Here is a 20,123-nt window from a genome sequence, read left to right as displayed (position 1 = left end):
TACACATCACTACGGAACTGTTTTAACCTTCTGATGCATTTTAAATTGCCTCTGATTACCTTCTTGAACTTACTGCCTTGTCCCTAAACCTATTTTGCAGCTCTGTTTATTGCAATCTGCTGCCTAGGAGAAGATCTTGGCATCCATGCTCTTCCTTTCACAATGCAACTAACTCTAAGTGCACCTTGAAGTGGGGCTATCCCACCAACCCATGTTTTGTGAAACTTTAATGTCTCTCAGCAAAGAGTAGAACAGTTTCCTAAAGCAGGTATACTGGGATCACACGGTCCTTAGTAACATTCAAGGCAACCGATTGTGATGGACAGGGAAGTAAGGAAGAGAGGGGGTTTTTCTGAATATTTGTGCCCCTTCCTTTTTTCTCCTCCCCAATTCTCTCTCTCTCTTACCCTTTTCCCAAATTGAGGTTCCTAGGACCATGTGCAAACTTCAGGTGAGTGCAGGGGTCTGTTCATAGGCTTTCACAATGCCATTCTGAACCAGTTGCTAAGAGATGCACAAGAGCAGCCAAGCAACAACTGGCCCTTCAATTTTTACCTGTTCTTTGTGTGGAAGTACTGTCCTCTTCCCTAGTTCGCATATGTACAAAAATGTGTCTGATGTCAGTAGCTTGATAAAATTGCAAGTACAGGACACGACCACATAGCTAATGCTCTGGAATTTCACGTTGGTGCTCTGTTGCATGTTGCAGCAAAGCCAAAAGGGAAAATCAATTTGAGGATTGAGCTATTATTTTTCCACTGAATTAAATCCAGGGGTCCGTATGTTGTCTCCTATTACTGAGCTTCCAAGGTATGTATATTTCAGCTAATAAATGGTGCGATGCTTGAACGCTGGAATTTAATTGAGAACTTTTATTTTCAAGGTCTGTTGCTTCAATCAGGCCATACTTGTTCCTATTCTCTCTCGCGCACTCTCTCTCCAGGGCCATGTAGTTCCTGTGGCATGAGAAGATAGGGTGGGCGGTCTGCATCATGGTTATCGGGAGGCTGAGAATTTCCTGGATCGCACAGTCCAGGTGGTGGTCGCCCCACAGCTACAGAGACTTCAGGAGGATAGTAATTGGGTGGACATTTGGCAGGGTAGGAAGGGGCAGGCAGCGCAGGAATCCTCGGAGTGTGGCACTCTCAAACTGGTTTTCAGTGATGAATGGGTGTTGACACCTCTGGGGAGTGCAGTCTAGGGCACATCCACAGCACTGTGTGGCAAATGACTGCATGGGGCAGTGGGTGATGCACAGTGAAGTGTAGAAATGCAATGGTCATAGTGGGTTCGAAAGTCAGAGAGATGGACAGGCATTTCTGCAACCTCCAACATGAATCCTACATGGTGTGCTGCCTCCCTGGTGCCAGGGTAAAGGACATCATTGGGTGTAGAACATTTTGCAGAAGAAGGGCAACAGCCAGAAGTTGTGGTCAATGTTGGAACCAATGACCTAGATAGGAAAAGGGTTGAGATCCTTCAGACAGTGTTTCAGGGGCCAGGGAGGAGGTTAAAGAGATGGACCTCAAGGGTAGCCCAGTGCTACGTGCTAGTGAGTATAGCAGCAGTAAAATAAGGCAGGTTAATGTGCGGCTGGAAAATGGTGCTGGTAGATGGCTTCAAATTCCTGTGGCATTGGGACCAGTTCTAGGGCAGGAGGGATCTATACAAGATGGACGGGTTGCACCTCAACAGAGCTGGAACCAACGTCCTCACTGGGTGGTTAACTAGTGCTGTTGGGGAATAAAAGGGTAGGGCCGATTAGGGACCAAAAAGGAGATATTCTTGTGGAGGCAGAGGGCATGGCAGAGTTACAAAATGAGTACTTTGCATCTGTCTTCACTAAAGAAGAGGATGTTGCCAATGTCACAGTAAAGGTGCAGGTAGTAGAGAAATTGGAAAAGATAAAAATAGATAGGGGGATACTAAAGGTTGGCAGTGCTCAAAGTAGAAAAATCACCCAGTCCAGATGGGATGCATCCTAGGTTGTTGAGGGAAATTGGGGTGGAAATTGCAGAGGCTCTGACCACAATGCTCCAGTCCTTCTTGGATAAGGGGGTGGTGCCAGAGGACTGGAGGATTGCAAATGTTGCATTCTTGTTCAAAAAAGGGGAGAAGAATAAATCTGTCAATTTCAGGCTACTCAGCTTAATGTTGGTGGTGAGGAAACTTTGAGACAATAATCCAGGACAAAATTAATTGGCACATGGAAAAGTATGGGTTAATAAATGCAAGCCAGCACGTATTTGTTAAAGGCAACTAACTTGATTGAGTTCTTTGAAGTAACAAAGAGGGATGATGTGTATGTGAACTTTCAAAAGCCGTTTGATAAAGTACTACATAATAGACTTGTTAGCAAAATTGAAGCCCATGGGATTAAAGGGAAAGTAGTTGCGTGGATACAAAATTTGGTTAAGGGACAGAAAGCCGAGAGTAGTGGTAAACGGTTGTTTTTCAGACTGGAGAGAAGTGCGCAGTGGTGTCCCCCAAGGGTCAGTGTTTAGACCACTGCACTTTTTGATGTATATTAATGACCTGGGCTTTGGTATACAGGGCATAATTTCAATGTTTGCACATGACTCAAAACTTGGAAATGTAATAAATGGTGAGGAGGATAGTAACAGACTTTAGGAGGACATAGACACATGGCAGATGAAATTTAATGCAGAGAAGTGTGAAGTGATTCAATTTGATAGGAAGAATGAGGAGGCAATATAAACTAAATGGTACAATTTTAAAGTGGGTGCAGGAACAGGAAGACCTGGGGATGTATGTACATTAGTCTTTGAAGTTGGCAGGACAAGCTGAGAAGGCTGTTAAAAAGACATATGGGATTATTGGTTTTATAATTCGTGGCATAGAGTACAAAAGCAAGGAAGTTATGCTAAACCTTTATAAAACACTGGTTAGGCCTCAGCTGGAGTATTGCAATTAATTTTGGGCACCACACTTCAGTAAGAATGTAAAGTCCCTAGAAAGGGTGCAGAGAGATTTACTAGAATGGTACCAGGGATGAAAGACAATTTACAATCTACATTAATGACTTGGATGAAGGGATCGAGTGTAATGTAGCCAAATTTGCGGATGATACAAAGATGGGTGGGAAAGCAAGTTGTGCAGAGGAGTCAAAGAATCTGCAAAGGGATATAGACAGTTACATGGAGAGACTAGAGAAACTGAGGTGGCTCTCCTTAGAACAGAATAGGTTAAGGGGAGATTTGATAGAGGTGTTCCAAACCCCCTCATGATTTTGATAGAGTAAATAAGGAGAAAGTGTTTCCAGTGGCAGAAGGATCGGTAACCAGAGGACACAGATTTAAGGAGATTGGCAAAAGAACCAGATGTGACCTGAGGAAACAACTTTTTTACACCGAGTTGTTGTGATCTGGAATGCACTGCCTGAAAGGGTGGTGGAAACAGATTCAGTAGTAACATTCAAAAAGGGAATTGGATAAATACTTGAAGTGGAAAGATTTGCAGGGCTATGGGGAAAGAGCAGGGGAGTGGGATGAATTGGATAGCTCTTTTAAAGAGCTGGCACAGGCACGATGGGCTGAATGGCCTACTTCTGTGCTGTATCATTCTGTGATTACTGCCAGGATAGCTGTTAGCTGGTTGTAAAGAAGCATACAATAATGAGAAGGTGGGAATACCCCATCCCATGTGACGAAATGCCAGGCCTTTGCCTGGTTCCTCCCAACACCAATGAGATTTGAGATTGGGAACACAGAAGAGTGGGTGGTCCAACTTTTATAATCATTACATGGAATACATTGAGGCTCAATGCACTGTACTGCCCTTCAGGAACACTGTTTGAAAATAGGAATAGTACATGAAAACAGTTTTTTTTAGGAAAAAGCAGGTTCCATGTTAAGCCAGGATATTTGTTGTTTGTGAGGTTGCAATGATATTGTTACTCAGTTTCTTTTATGAACAAACCATATTGAGGTGCTTAACACTCAAAATATTTTGATGAACCAACAGTACATGTAAACGGAAGAACTCAGTGGACAGTTCTGAATTATCATTCATTGTCTGTTGACCTGTAAATGGAAGCATATTAAGGACAGAGTGTCTATTTCTATTATTTTATTAATTATAATTGTTTTTTCAAATTTAGTGTCCAAAAAGAATAGTTGAAAATTGTGGTGTATCCTGAACTGTGTATTGCAGCAATAAGCAGAAAACAGTAACTTATGAATAGATTTCCATCTAATATTATCAGGGTGAGTTACATGACAGTGGTCTAAGAATATATCTGGTTGTAGCAAAGTGGGGAAAAATAAATTCCCTATCTGTGCCTGATTGTGAAGGCCTTCAGTTTTGTTGCACACTTGATGATCATTTGAAAATTGGACTAATTGGATGTATTTGAAATCAAGTTCAATTCAAGATCTTTATTTTGGTGTCCGATATTAAAATCAGTATTGGACAAGATTTTTGTCAATGGTTCAGCAAGCGGGTGTATATACTTATATGGGGAGGGGGGGGGGTGGAAATGTCTACGGCCTAGAAATTTGGCCACACAGTGCCTGTTTTGCGGGTGCTGAACAACCTCCTACGTCTTCAATATGGCAGGTAGTAAGCATCTGCTCCTTATGAGCCGGTAGTGCGCCACCTGCCATATTGAAGACTAAAAAAATAATAGAGAGAGATGATGAATTATGAGAGTAAGCTGGCAAGAAACATTAAAACAGATAGTAAGAGCTTCCACAGATATATAAAAAGGAAGAGGGTAGCTAATGTAAACGTTGGTCCCTTAGAGGATGAGACTGGGGAATTAATAATGGGGAAATGGCAGAGACTCTGAACAAATATTTTGCATCTGTCTTCACTGTAGAAGACACTAACAACATCCCAATAATGGATAATCAAGGGGCCACAGGGAGTGGGGAACTACAGACAATCACTATCACTAAGGAAATAGTACTCGGTAAAATAATGGGACTAAAAGACAAGTCCCCTGGACCAGATGGCCTGCATCCCAGGGTCTTAAAAGAAGTGGCTGCAGAGATAGTGGATGCATTGGTTGCAATATACCAAAATTCCCTGGACTCTGGAGAGGTCCCAGCGGATTGGAAAACCGCTAATGTAACACCCCTATTTAAGAAAGAAGGGAGACAGAAAGCAGGAAACTATAGATCAGTTAGCCTAACATCTGTTGTTGAGAAAATGCTGGAGTCCTTCATTAAGGAAGCAGTAGCAGGGCATTTAGAAAAACATACTGCAGTCAAACAGTCAGTGTGGTTTTAGGAAATGTATATCATGTTTAACAAATTTGCTGGAGTTCTTTGAGGATGTAACAAGTAGGGTGGACAAGAGTGAGCCAGTGGATGTGGTGTATTTGGATTTCCAGAAGGCATTCGATAAGGTGCCACATAAAAGGTTATTGCATAAGATAAGAGCTCACGGAGTTGGGGGTAATATAGTAGCATGGATAGAGAATTGGTTAACTAACAGAAAGCAGAGAGTCGGGATAAATTTGTCATTTTCCGGTTGGCAAACGGTAACTAGTGGGGTGCCACAAGGATCGGTGCTGGGGCCCCAACTATTTACAATCTACATTAATGACTTGGATGAAGGGATCGAGCGTAATGTAACCAAGTTTGCAGATGATACAAAGATGGGTGGGAAAGTAAATGTGCAGAGGAGTCAAAGAATCTGCAAAGGGATATAAACAGGCTATGTGAGTGGGCAAACATTTGGCAGATGGAGTATAATGTGGGAAAGTGCAAGGTTATCCACTTTGGCAGGAAAAATAAAAAAGCAAACTATTATTTAAATGGAGAGAGATTACAAAATGCTGCAGTTCAGAGGGACCTGGGGGTCCTTGTGCATGAAACACAAAAAGTTAGCATGCAGGTACAGCAAGTAATCAGAAAGGCAAATGGAATGTTGGCCTTTATTTCAAGGGCTTTGGAGTATAAAAGCAGGGAAGTCCTGTACAACTGTACAAGGTATTGGTGAGACCACACCTGGAGTACTGCGTACAGCTTTGGTCTCCTTATTTAAGGAAGGATATACTTGCATTGGAGGCAGTTCAGAGACAATTCACTAGGTTAATTCCAGAGATGAGGGGTTTGACTTATGAGGAAAAGTTGAGCAGGCTGGGCCTATACTCATTGGAATTTAGAAGAATGAGAGGTGATCTTACTGAAACATATAAGATACTGAGGGGGCTCAACAGGGTAGATGCAGAGAGGATGTTTCCCCGCATGGGGAAATCTAGAACTTGGGGGCACAGTCTCAGAATAAAGGGTCGCCCTTTTACAACTGAGATGAGGAGGAATTTCTTCTCAAGCTCGTAAATTTGTGGAATTCTCTGCCCCAGAGAGCTGTGGAGGCTGGGTCATTAAATACATTTAAAGTGGAGATAGACAATTTTTTTGCAAGATAAGGGAGTGAAGGGTTGTGGGGAGCGGGCTGGGAAGTGGCTTTGAGCCCTCGATCAGCCATGATCTTATTGAATGGAGGAGCAGGCTCGAGGGGCCAAGTGGCCTATTCCTGCTCCAATTTCTTATGTTCTTATTGGTAAAGAGCAAAAAATCAGCATGCAGTGCCCTCGCTTGAAACAGGCATTAGACACTGCATATGCAAATATGGGGCCGAATGCCTGTTTGAGGCCCCACTGCAAGATTGGTTTGCTCATGAGGCAGCAAGTGACTGTACCGGCTGTACTTGGGAATACCAGGTCTATAAGCTGTAAACAAGGTACAGTAAGTTTTTAAAATATACAAACCTGAATCTGGAGCTGGGAAGAGCAGCCATTAAAAGACACACAAAAATTGATAAACAAATCTGATCATGTTATTGTGGAATATGTAATTTCAAAAATTGTGAAAGCTTTATTTTGGACATTAGAAGTTTCAATTAGAGGAGACAATGGTGGATGAAAAAGTTTCAAATAGCATTTTGAGCAAATTGTGGGAATTGATGAGACCCTCCCTCAGTTGTATGGAGTGGTTTTTTTTCTTTTAACTGCAATGTTATTATTACTTTTGTAAAAGCAAATCCTGCTCAGAAATCAAAGGAGATGTATTAAAACGTCATTGAACTTTTTTTGTTTGTCTCAGGTCCAACTTGAAACCATAGCAGCTAAATACCTAATGCTTGTGCGTGAACAAACAGGACAGGACATGTTGCAAGCGTCTGAGAGACATCTATCTGCCACAGCTTGTAGGCAGTATTCTGAAGAGCAGAATTCCAGAAGCCCTTCAGCAGAGACCATGGATGGACAAGGTACAAAATCTAAGTGGCATATATGACTACCAGGTATAATGAATCTACTGGTTAAAATGAAACTACACATCATACACTTTTTGTGAAATAGAAATATGATTATATTTTCTAGCATAGAATTTCAGATTGATGAACCAAAATGTATTGTGATGTTTGTTCAGTACTCCACCAGTGATACATTATTTTTAAAGAAAGCTATTTTTTAAAGCTGTGGCACAATATTGAAGCTAAACTTCATTTTGTATATCCTCAAACTTCAAAGATATTTGCCCAAGTCCAATCTCTGATTCACAGTGTAAATGTGACTCATTCCGCCCTCTAACTAACCCAACATTATGGGGAGGGGTGTGTGATGGATGGATTCATTGCGGCATCAGCTCTTATTGTAATAGTTTGCAAAAGCAAAATATAAAGGAGGGAGGTACATGCATGTGTATATTTAATGTGCAGACATATTCTGTACTATCAACCTGTCTAACAGGAATCCTGTGGTCTCACAACAGGCCTCCTTTTGTTATTGGGTTTAATGTGAAAGCAATGTTAGGTACACTTATTTAAAAAAAAATAAAAAAAAAATAAAGTAATTTCTAAGTGTAGTGCAGCCAAACCATTTGCCATGTCAGAAGTAATCTTGATTATGAACAAAATTAGGCCTAGTTCAAAATTAGGCCTAGTTCAACAGAGTGTAATTAAGAAAAGCAACTGGACCTATTTTGTGCAGAGGGAGAGGGAAAGAAAATAACAGACCACTTTTCACATGTTTCCTAGTTGGCATTTTCAAAATAGCATTGAGGAAGCTTGGGGTGGGGGGAAGGAGGAGGAGAAGAAATAAAAACATAATAACAGATCACTTGGACACTCAGCCTTGTGTGTGTTGTGACAAATAAGGGAGGGGGGGAAATAAGAGAAAATCTTTTGGAGATTTATTTTTGGAGAGTCCGAATTAAATAAAAATGTCTACCTATTGCATTATTCAGGACTAGGTAAACTAGCACCTGCTTTTAAGTGGGTAGTCAGCAAACCGTTTGTTTCAGTGCATTTTACTGAACCTGGTAACTTTTCACATCTTCAAGTCTGAGGCGACAATTTAGATCTCAGACAAGCATGATCTTTTAGTACCTGAGTCAACTGGGAAAGTGGGTGGACAGCTTGGTCTTGGGGATGCCCTCTCGCTTCCACATTCCACTCAACACTACTCCCCTCCAAAACCTTCCTGTTGCTACTTGAGTCACTCCTGGGTGTGCCCATGCTGACCACCTGCTCCATCTTGGGCATTCTCTGCTGTGTTCAGTATGACACCCATTGCTGTGTCTCCCAAAGCAGCAATTCTAACTACCTCATCCCTTTTCCTAGCAATCATCTTAAGCAATTTGTTTGCTGGGTTTGCTAACGTCCTTCCTGTCCCACTTTCCTCTTCCACCCTGCCCTCGGTGAGTCTTCAACTACCAGGCTGCTCCGTGTCACCCTCCAGAAAGTTCACTCCTTTTGTGAATAAAGTCCTCCACATCCATGACCTCATCCTGAATACAGCTCTTGATAATCTAGTCCTGTTGAAGCTTGACTCCTGAATGGTGACTCCTTTTCCCTCACCACCAGAGTTTCACTACCTGTGTATTATTCTACCATGACCTTTGTGCAACTCAGTGGTTGCCAAGTCCCATTGCAGCCTCTTGCCTTATTCCTTTAGCATCTTTTTCTTCTTCAAGCATTGACTATCTGTGACCACCATTCATTCATATCTCCCTGCTCATTTCCAACCCAACTACCCTTAAACCTCAGCTCCTTTTAATGCACTCATCAACTCCCAATTCCTTGTCCTTTGGCCTGCTATGACACTGGTGCTCTGTTATCTACTTGAGCCTGCTTGGGTTCTGCCTTTGATATCCTTGTCTCCCACCAGGTCACTTATGGCACCTGGCCCATACTGTTTCCCCCAGGACAGTTTTCATCTTCACATCTGTGGACTGTGGACTGTAGACCCGTGTGCACACGACCCATGGCTGGCCTGTTTGTCCACAGCCTGATTTGCCTTGACCATCACACCATACCACATCTCCCTCTCTACAGTTAAATCCTCCTTGTTGCTCTACCATTCTGCAGGGTAGTGACAATTCCCTTAATAATCAACCACCTCCTCACTCCACACATCTGTCCCTCTCCTCCTCTGTTCCTAGTGCTTTGGGGCATTTATTATGCTAAATGTGCTATATAACTGAAATTTGTTGTTGTAGATAGGTTGACAACTCAAACACTGTATAAGGGTAATCACGATGTTTTCCTCCCCATACATACTTTTCAAAGGACCTTTGCCATTTTACTTGTAGGAAAGTATTTGTCTTCTGTGTCTCCATCTCACAAAACAGTTGTGATTGAGTTGCAGCTGGAGACACAAAAGCGTGACCTACATCTTACTGCTCTGCTGCACAGCACGTACTTTGTTGCACTGTGCTGCCCCCAAACTAGACTTTATAAGTGCTAGTGTCATCAAAAGAAATGGTTGCAGGCATAGCATTTTAGGAAGGCACACCTAAAATTGTGCAAGTCTGCCATTCAGACCTTCCTACTATTAGTATATGTACAGTAATGGATAACTGAGTTACAGTGGTGAGTTCCTGGGTTATTTTGCCATTAGCACATGTGTGAAACAGACTGCCATCAGTGCACATAGAAACTTAATACTAACACAAGACCTTGTAGACACAAAAAAATAATATCTTAATTTCCTTAGCTTAGTGTTCCACCCACACCCCCCCCCCCCCCCGGCTCCCATTAATTCAGTTGGTGAATATTGTGGCTGGATGAGCTGACTACATAGGTGAGGCAACTTTTAGTAATGAATAATGGGAGTGTGATATTGCAAATGCAGAATTAAAGAAAAATATCTTCATGTTCTAACAGAGCATAAAGTTTGCGGGGATATGAAAGTTAGAAACCACAGGAATAAACTACCAAATGTAGGTTACATAACCTAAAACATTGCTTGTAATAAAAAAAAGTGCTGGAAACAGTCAGCATCTGTGGAGAGAGAAACCGAGTTAACGTTTTAGGTTTCAGGGCTGTCCTGATGAAAGATCATTGACCTGAAATGTTAACTCTAGGAACGGGCCATTCTGTCCTTGAACCTGTTCTGCCATTCACTCCGATCATGGCTGATCTGCACCTCGACTCCATTTACCTGCCTTTGCTCTGTATCCCTTTATACCTTTATCTAACAAAAAGCTAACTATCTCAATCTCAAAAGCTCCAATTGTCCACAGCCTTTTGGGGGAGAGAGTGCCAGATTTCTACTACCCTTTGTGTGAAAAAAGTGCTTCCTGATTGCGCTCCTGAACGGCCTTGCTCTAATTATCTACCCTTGTCCTTGATTCCCCTACTAGACGAATTAGTTTCTCCATACCTACCCTCTCAAATCCTTTAACATTTTAAACACCTCAATCAGATCACCCCTCAATCTTCTATACTTGAGGGAATACAAGCTGAAAATAAACTTTCTCTCTACAGATGCTGCCTGACCTGCTGAGTGTTTTTAGCACTTTGTTTTTATTTAGGATTTCCAGCATCCGCAGTATTTTGCTTTTGTTACATGATTTATAATGTTTATATCAGAATAAGGACTAGTCCTTTATCTCACTACTGTACTTTTATCTTTTTCCTTCAGCTGAAAAACCACTGAATCTCAGGATCTCTAACCAGCAGAGTAGGCAAATAATGCAGCAAATGGTATCTAGAGAAGATCTACGGCTTGCTAAGCAAGTATCAAATGAATTAAGCAGACTTTATTCTAGCAATCCAAGAGAACCTCACTCTTCAGGTAATGTGAATGGGTCTGTGAACAAGATGATGCAGGCCTGTTGATGAAATTCCATTTAATGAGAAAGTGGGATTTTGCTGTTTGCACATTTTCTTACTTGAAAGAGGTAGTACTATTGCCCACATTTTATCATAGACTACTACCACAATGCTTTAAATGCATTTTATTTGCATGTTCAATTGTCTGACTGCGCAAGCATGCAGCTTATTCCCAGGCCTTCATTAATGCCACTCACTCTGTATTGACTGCTGTTGCTTGGAGATGTAATGAGAGCAAAACAACCTGACTTCATTCACCTGCAGAAGAACACACTTCTCCCGTCCCCCGCACTAAAACAACCTGACTTCATTCACCTGCAAAAGAACACACTTCTCCCATCCCCCGCACTAAAACAACCTGACTTGAGGTCCAAACTTGTTTGTTGCAACATTCTATGGCCCCAGTGGGACCACCAGAAACATTGTGCATCCTATGCCCCCTATATTCCACTGTCAAAAGCATTCCTGGAGATAACCCTGCAATGTAAATGAGCTGATGCTATTTGCCAAAACCATTTTGAGTGGTGGTTTTGCCCTCATGCCTCTGTTCGGTGGCATCTTGGGTCTGGTTGTGGGTAGGCAGACTCCTCAGCTGCCTGTATAGGGTATTAATGAGCTGTTGGCACTGCTGGTCTGTACAGACCTTAGTCCTCCCAGCCACATCAGTAAATTTGTGAATGAGGCTTTGAATTAATTTCACCTGCTGTACTTGCCCAACAGTATTAACTGGGCAGATTTAGCAGCCAGGAAACTAGTGCAAATACTACTTTCAGTAATATAAAAGGGGCATTATATATTGACGAAAAGGGACAAAAAGTGATGTATCTTTCTATTAACATACCAAAAGTACACAAGATTACTGGGGTCTAGTAAAGAGAATTTTGATGCATAGAAAATGGCAATAAGCAGCATATTTTCAGTAATCCTGTCAAAACCGAAACACTTTCAATATTATAAAGACCAAAGCCAGCTAATAATTTAAATTGAGCATGTTACATAATTGAGATCCTGCTAATTTTATTAGCATTTCTAAAAATAATGGCATAAACAATTTATGTAAATGTAACATTTTATGTACCTTCTATAACCTGTGGTATGAGGGGGGGGAAAGAAGGGAGTTTTTAAATGTGGTTAAACCACAACACATCTAAATGTCAGCCTATGGGTAAAACCTACAATCAGTATATCTACAGAGATAATGGTAGTGGTAGCAGACTCCATCTCCTATATGAAATGCATGCTATAATCAATGTTTATCTATCTCTAGACTGCTAAAATGGCTTTTCTTTTTTTATGCAACAGAAAACATAGGCACATTGAAGGAGTTCTGTCAGACGGTCCTAAATCACACAGAAAAGAAGAATGAAGCATTGAAACCTATCAAAATAGAGCCTGAAGATGTTAGATAGCCTTTTCCAAATTTGCCTGTTTCTCAAAATGGCATCAGCAACACCGTAACAAGAGCCTTAATGACCAATGTTGCCTCATATCTGTCCCATTATTGTGATCTCTGTTTTGTAAAAGTTGTTGTGGACAATGGTTTGTTAGGTCAGCAGAAAACTGAATAATTTCTAACCTGATACTTCATTGTTGGCTGTGTCCAGTAAGTGCTATAAGAGCAGCTGGCCTTAGCAGTGAAACAACTGCTTTAAAATAATCTATTTAACATTATTTAAGAATTGGTCACTAAGAAAAGCAAACTCCATTGAAAATGGAACAGCATTTTGGAAATAATAAACAATACATTACACGAAACAACTTTTTTTACACCAGCTTAAGATAGATAATATATTGCTTTTGTCTAGAAACTAGTCTAGCATATATCTTAATAAAACCTTCCTGATGGTTGTATACTTTTATTTAGATCAAAAGTGGGGTGTAGTACACATGTAATGTCAAAGATTATATAAAGTAGTGCAATTATATAAGTTTGCCATGTTCATTTATCATAAGGGATGTGGGATGGAATTGGATCAAGGAAATGGGCTTTGCGGAATTAGTCTAGTTGAGGTGATCCAATATAGGCCACAGGGTAAATGTAACTGTTCAACCTCAAAGTGGTGAAAAAGGAAGAAATTACATGCATGAAAGTAGCTCTAAATGTATTTCAAGCACATGTGCTGAAGTTATCCCCATGTATCAGAAGTGGTGTGCATGTTTGACTAGGTTTCTGGGCAGTGTGTCTATCCACTTAAATACAATAACTGTCAGAGGCTCCAACTCTGTTTAGTTAGTTGGCAGACTAGACATCAGGAAATTCTCACATCCCTAGTTAAACTAGGGGGAAAAAATCAAAACTTAAGCCTTTTCCTGTTAAACCCCACAATTGCTTTTTAGCTATTTCTGTTCATATACATTGTCCATCAATGTTTTTATGAACTTAGTTTTATTTTTTATTACTGTATAGTTTATACTATTCCATTTTTTTTAAATTGCTGCATCTTAATTTTTTTGAAACTATAGCCATCTTCGGATTTGATGGGGGCTGGACAGAAATATTTAATGGTGAAGAAAGACTTTAGTCAAAAGAGCTGTGTTTGCAACTTTCCGATTAGAAACAGCAGAAATAATGCTCAGATTTAGGTCTGCATGAAAGAAGATTTGTGAAAGGTGGTTTCTTTTTGCCCTATTTTCTATTTTTTTTTGTTCAGTGTGTCTTCTATCTGAAATCATGTTGCATTTTGATTGTGGAGAATTTAACTGATCAAAGCCCAGATATTTTAATCTGGTTGTGCAGGCAGCCAAAATCCTGTAGTAGTTTTGCTACAGACAGACCAAGAATCATTAGAAAAGCAGCATTAAAGGGGAGACAACAGGAAAAAAATGCAATAATTCCACAAATAACGCTGATTTATTACAGAAGATTCCAACAGCTGGTTGTACATTCATGTTCAAAACGTGTAATAAATGACTTTGGTAGCTGCATATTACATTTTAGTCAAACTCGAGTATCATTTTATATTACCTGTAGTTAACTGGAGAATAGCTGTAGGGTATTACTCTGTTGTAGTGGCAGATTAGCTCGTAAAGGGAATTGAAAGCAGTTCCCCACGGTACAATTCAACTAATTTGAAAACTGTGTTGTACATTGTTGCCATGAAATATTCTCGTGAACTTCGACCTGTAATGTACTGATGTTACTATAATGTCTTGACCGTTAGCCAATAGTATGTTAGAACATAATTTAAACTGTGCCTCCCTCATAACCCTTTTGATCGTTAAAATGTTAGAAACTGTAAAGTGGTGATTGACAGTACACATACTCTAATAATGTAACCAATAATATGTCATGTTAATTCTAATGTTTCCTTTTGGAATTCAATTTAATGAACATTACAAGGGTCAGAGGATATCTGGGAGAATGGTTGATCATTCTAATGGTCTGTACTGTCTGAAATTGCTACTTAAATGGCAAATGGGCCAGTATTATTCTGAGTGGTCTGAAAATACAGTATAGGATGTTTTGGATAAACACTAATGTATTTAATTTGTTATATAAACATTAAAATATATTTTTGGAGTTCTGATTTGGTGTCCCATAGTTTATAGTTCTTCAGAAATCTCTGACATCCTGCCTGAACTACAGTAATTTTGAAATACCTCATGTCACTGCTGGCAATGCATTATTTTTGTACTGATTGAGATTCCTTTTGAGGAGAAAATGAAAATCTACAATTTTGTAGTCCATTGTCAATATTGAGCATTCCCAGCTGAACTACAACAAGGATTGAATGTAGCGTAAAGCTCTCTCCACTCTGCCAGCAATACATCTTAACTCCGACATGAAACGTTAACTTTGTTTCTCTCTCCACAGATGCTGCCTGATCTGCGGAGTATTTCCAGAATTTTCTGTTTGCATTTCAGATTTTCAGCATCTGCAGTATTTTGCTTTTGTATTAGGGTATAACTAATACCATTTCATTGCTAGATGCTTTGTTACCCACCTTCTGATATTTGTTTCAGCATCAGATCATTTTTGTTTTGTTTGCTGACCTAAGGTTCCCTTAGGTAAATTCAGCTGTCCACAGTGGAGTGCTGCATTTACCCACTTACATAGGAAACATGGGAAAAGGAGTAGATCATTCAGCTCCTTGAGCCTGTTCAATGAGATCATGGCTGATTGGTATCCTAACTCCATCCATCCGCCTTTAAAATGTTAGAAACTGCTCCATATCCTTTTAATACCCTAGGCAGCAAAAATCTGTCAATCTCGGATTTAAAATTATTAATTGAGCTAACATCTTTTTATGGGAGAGAGTTCCACACTTCTACCACCCTTTGCGTGAAGAAGTGTTTCCTAACTGCGCTCCTGAATGGCCTGGCTCGAATTTTAAGGTTGTGTCTCCTTGTCCTAGACTCCCCCACCAGCGGAAAATATTTTTATCTATCTACCCTATGAATTCCTTTCTAAATCTTATAAACCACATTCAAATTACCCCATAACCTTTTATATTCCAGGGAATATGAGCCTAGTTTATGTAATCTTCCCTCATAATCTAACCCGTGGAGCCCTGGTAACATTCTGGTGAGTCTGCTGCACTCCTCCCAAGGCCAATATATCCTTTCTAAGGTGCGGTGCCCAGAACTGTACACAGAACTTTTATATTAATGCTGAGTCACTGGCAGAGTGGTGCACTAAGATCTCTGGTCTCTGCTTGAGTGCGAGTTCCTTTTTTTCCCCTCTTGCCAATATTTTTGTCTTTAGTGTGGTAGCTCAGTAGAGGTGTCAGTTTAGCTTAGTGATAGAATTCTCACCTGAGTCAGAAGGTCATAGATTTAAGCCCCACTTTGACACATGTTCCTTTAGAATCTTTTTGAAATAATTTTCAGGTGTGAACTTTGACTGCAGGGGCACTACATTATATCCACAATTCTGTCTTCAACTGACATCCACAATTGCATATTTCAGCATTGTCACTAATTCCTTCCCTCATCTAGAAGCACTGAGGCTAATTGTAGCACTCTTGCCACCCCACATAATCTACATTGATATTTCAGTGCAGTTCTGAGTGAATGCTGCATTGATGGATGCCTTTTGGAAGAGGTGTTAAATATGTGCCTGTTTAGGCAAATGTAGAAGATCTCATGCCACATTTTTGAAGAGCAGAGAGTTCTCTTGGTGTACTATCCAACATTCATCCTTCAACCAACACCACAAAAACAGATTATCTAGTTATTTATCTCATTTGCTGTTTGTGAGCTGCTGCATTTTAAAAGTAATTCATTGGCTTTGGTACATCCTGAAGATGTGAAAGGCACTATAAAAATGCAGGTTCTTTCTCTTCGCTCCCAGGAGCTGCTGGAGTATTGGCTCTCCTTCAGAACCTCAGTGGCCATTATTAATCAGTGAACCTTTGACACGGAGTGTTGGCAGGCCTTTTCACAGTGCAGGGCATCATAGCCTATCCTTATCTTGTTTTCACCCAAAACCCACATCTGCATTTCTAGCAGGGGTCACTGGATAGCGATCAGTAGTGGGAACCCTGGCCAATTTTCAGCTCTCTAATCATAGATTGCTGAGACCAATTGCAATGCCAACCCTGAAATCAGCTAACTAAGTGGAGCCTGCCTGCCTTTTTATTGTACTAGCAAGCCACTGATTCCTGCTGGGTGGCTAATGGGACCATCCCTGTGCTTTCCTTCACCTTTGATAACTGCACTTGGAACTGGAATAAGTTGGCGGTACTGAAGTTCACATCTTTTGGATTACGATATACCACGGGCAGCACATCATCATTGCAAAATTGGCTTTGGATCTTTCCTGCCAAGCTTTTCATTCAGTGCCTCGAAGTTGGTGGCTAGACCATCTTGTTTGCTCCAAAGGGAAGTTGCACTATTAGATCAATAAAATGGTTATTTTTCGTTGAATTGCTGGGAAACAGATCCTCCAGCTGCTTTCACACAAAGGCAATTCAAAAAGAAGCCTATTCTGCAGGGGGAACCTCACGTTAAAATACTTTTATCATCAAATTGAAATAATTGCCTCACTGCTCAGGAATCTAGCCACTGAGCCTGTGAGGGCTTTTGGATTAAACTGGCATCCTACAGAGAATGAGCTAATTCATCATTTATATTCTGTGCACATTCTCATTAACTGTCTTAATAGAGTTACATGACAGGCACATGTGGGTAGGAAATGGAAAAATCATACTTTGCCAAAGATGATATTTGGACACGGCAAAGATCTGAGGAGTCCACTCCAGGAGTCTTTATGGATTGTTACAACTACAGCAGGCAGGACCTGAGTTTGTACCTTGTCATCTCTCAAAATTTGAATAACACATTTCTGTGGATTTTTACTTTAAGCCTGTGTTCATTTTGAATGTTGGTATGTAGATCCACTGGTTAAAATTTTAGGTGAAATTAAAATTTAAAGTGCCATCGTGTCCATGCGAAAAAAGGTTTGGGCAAATCTTCTATTTCCATATGTTTAAAAACACATGATACATCAACATAAGCAATGTTGAAAAGCATCATTATGTCACTTATGTATGACATGATAAAAATGGTGTGCAGATCTTCCAAAAAGCTGCCAACCAATTTTTCAAGAAGCCAATGGCTCTTTAAGATTGTTTTTCATTTTTGATAGTTGGGCTCTAAAATTATTTATTTCAATTATACTTTAAATAAAATAATCTGGTAAGGATGACTGATAATGGAGACTACCAAATATTTTTTGAACTTCACTGGTTTAAAAGAAACAACTTTCATGACCATACAACCCAGGATATATATAGCTAAATAAAAGATTTGCAAGATTTTTCTATATTCCAATATGTTAGGAACACATTTGGGTGATTCTGGCTCTTCGGTTAGACAGCAATTTAAATTGTGAGGGAAATATTTCCTGGATTTGCAGTCGGGCACTGGGTGGCCTTGGTGCAGCAACTATTGGGAAATGTGATGGGTCAATGTGTACACCTGCAACGGAACTTAATTTTTCATAATTAATTTAAATGGAAGAAAATTGGGCAAGTTCCCGTATAGACTTGTACTCCAACCCTCCTGTTTTTTTTTATATTCACTGCACCCAGGTCCTTTTGTGGGCCTGGGTGCACATTCAGGAAAATCTCCACTATGATCTCCAAGCTCATCCACAGAAACACCAAAATTAGTTAACATACTCAGACACCGATGAAGTCTTACAAATGTCATTATTTTCCAGAATTATTCATGTTCTCCTCTCCTCAGGCTAACAGCTGGTGTTCTTGTCTCTTGTAGACAGGTACCTGTTTTAATTTTCAGGAAGTAGTTCCCCTGTTCCCTCTTCGCCTGACAACATATTTCAAGCTGGACAATGTCAGGATAGAAATAAAACTGAGCTGAGCTGCAGCAGGACACTCTTTATGTGGAATTTAAGATAGAAACACCCTGTTTTGAAGAAAAAGTCTAAATGGGCAATGAGTGAGGTTAAGAAGAAGTAGGGTTCCACCTGCCCAAATAAATAAAACATTTGCCTACTCTGTCCCTCACTTATGAAGTGAAATGCAGGTAAAAAAATTATTACATTTCCATCGCTCAAACACAATTTAACTTTCATTGATGCTGTAATCAAGTGCCTTTCCTTTATCAGATGTGGCTGATAACAGATGAAACATGATGAATACTGGAAGAACATTGTTCCTGTTTTTTTGTAATTTTATTTTTCCCCAAATATTCACTTTCTGAGCAGAGTGATCATTTTTTGGGACCAGTAATATGAAAGACAAATTCTATAGTGAACAAATGCCACCTTGCTACAATGCACCAATGTACCAATGTCAGCTGTGGCTCAGTGGATAGCACTCTCACCTCTGAGTCAGAAGGATGTGGGTTCAAGGGCCATTCCACAGACTTAAGCACAAAAATCTCAGCTGACACTCCAGTGCAGTGCTGAGGGAGTGCTGCACTGTCAGAGGTGCCATCTTTCGGATGAGATGTTAAACCAAGGCCCTGTCTGCTCTCAGGTCGATATAAAAGATCCCATGGCACTATTTTGAAGCAGAGCAGGGGAATTATCCCTGGTGTCCTGACCAATATTTATCCCTCACACAACATAACAAAAACAGATTATTTGGTCAATATCACATTGCTGTATATGGGAGCTTGTTGTATGCATTTCCTACATAACAACAGTGACTGCACTTCAAACTGTACTTCATTGGCTGTAAAACACTTTGGGACATCCGGTGGACATGAAAGGCACTATATAAATGCAAGTTTTTCTTTTTTCTTTTTACTCTTGTCAGAACCTGATGTAGCTGCTTACCGCCTTCCCACGATTGGAGGAGAAGATGACAGTGCAGCAGCACCATCTTCACAATCCACAAATCCAGTTTCTACCAGTCATTAATTTGATTAATTTAGACAAGTTGGGCAGACCAGTCCATTAATAAGCCTTCTGAGTGAAGTCCCTCTAGATAATTCAGCTTTTAAAGCTAATCCCAGCATCAGTCTCCATGTCAGTCGTCCACTGACTCCACTCCTTGGAAACTGTCCACAAGCTCACTCATGATCCAACTTACCCAATTTGTTTACATGGTCTTCATGATCTTCTCAAAGACCCTAAGTCTTTTCAATAGCAGTGCAAGCGAGGTTTAAACGTGGAAAAAAATACCCAAGTTATCCGATACTTAACTAATGAATGGCTGATCTATTTAACCCTGTCCGCTTATTCTTGCTTAAATAAATCAGTGTAAAACATTAAAATTCAATGTTTAAAATGTACTTATTCCAATTGCATCAAATTTGAATCATCAGTATCTCAATACATACCCCTCTATAAAATGTGCTCGTCCCTTTAACTGTTTTGTTGAACATGTGGAATGGACTGCCCAAGCAGTGGTGCCCATCTCCCCCGCCTCCAAGCCCCCGGTCTTGGATAAGTCACTCTGAAATAATACCCCACCATCCTCTATAGAACTAAACTATGTATATATATATATATATATATATATAACATATATAACAGTAGAGAGAAAGGATCTTGGCTCGGAAGATCAGGAAGTAGAATCAATATGGGAGGAGATAAGGAATAACAAGGGGGAGAAAACATT

At 40.3% G+C, this 20,123-nt stretch overlaps 1 protein-coding gene across 4 annotated transcripts in view; it reads left to right on the top strand.

Annotated features, from left to right (window-relative positions):
* Window positions 1-14,615, top strand: part of nab1b (NGFI-A binding protein 1b (EGR1 binding protein 1)) — a 99,690-nt gene extending 85,075 nt beyond the window's left edge. For all 4 annotated transcript variants that reach the window (XM_085985860.1, XM_085985859.1, XM_085985858.1 and 1 more), the window contains exons 6-8: window positions 7,074-7,239; window positions 10,898-11,050; window positions 12,391-14,615. In XM_085985860.1, the coding sequence (XP_085841986.1) occupies window positions 7,074-7,239; window positions 10,898-11,050; window positions 12,391-12,497 (426 nt within the window). In that variant the 3' untranslated portion in view covers window positions 12,498-14,615. The remainder of the gene's footprint in view (window positions 1-7,073; window positions 7,240-10,897; window positions 11,051-12,390) is intronic.
* Window positions 14,616-20,123: the final 5,508 nt, after the last annotated feature.

The sequence above is a fragment of the Somniosus microcephalus genome, chromosome 4 (assembly GCF_052327205.1).
Source record: "Somniosus microcephalus isolate GS21.2 chromosome 4, FLI_Smic_1.0, whole genome shotgun sequence".
Classification (NCBI taxonomy): domain Eukaryota; kingdom Metazoa; phylum Chordata; class Chondrichthyes; order Squaliformes; family Somniosidae; genus Somniosus; species Somniosus microcephalus.
The sequence above is the reverse complement of the archived record's forward strand: the minus strand, read 5'-3'. Positions and strand labels throughout refer to the sequence as shown.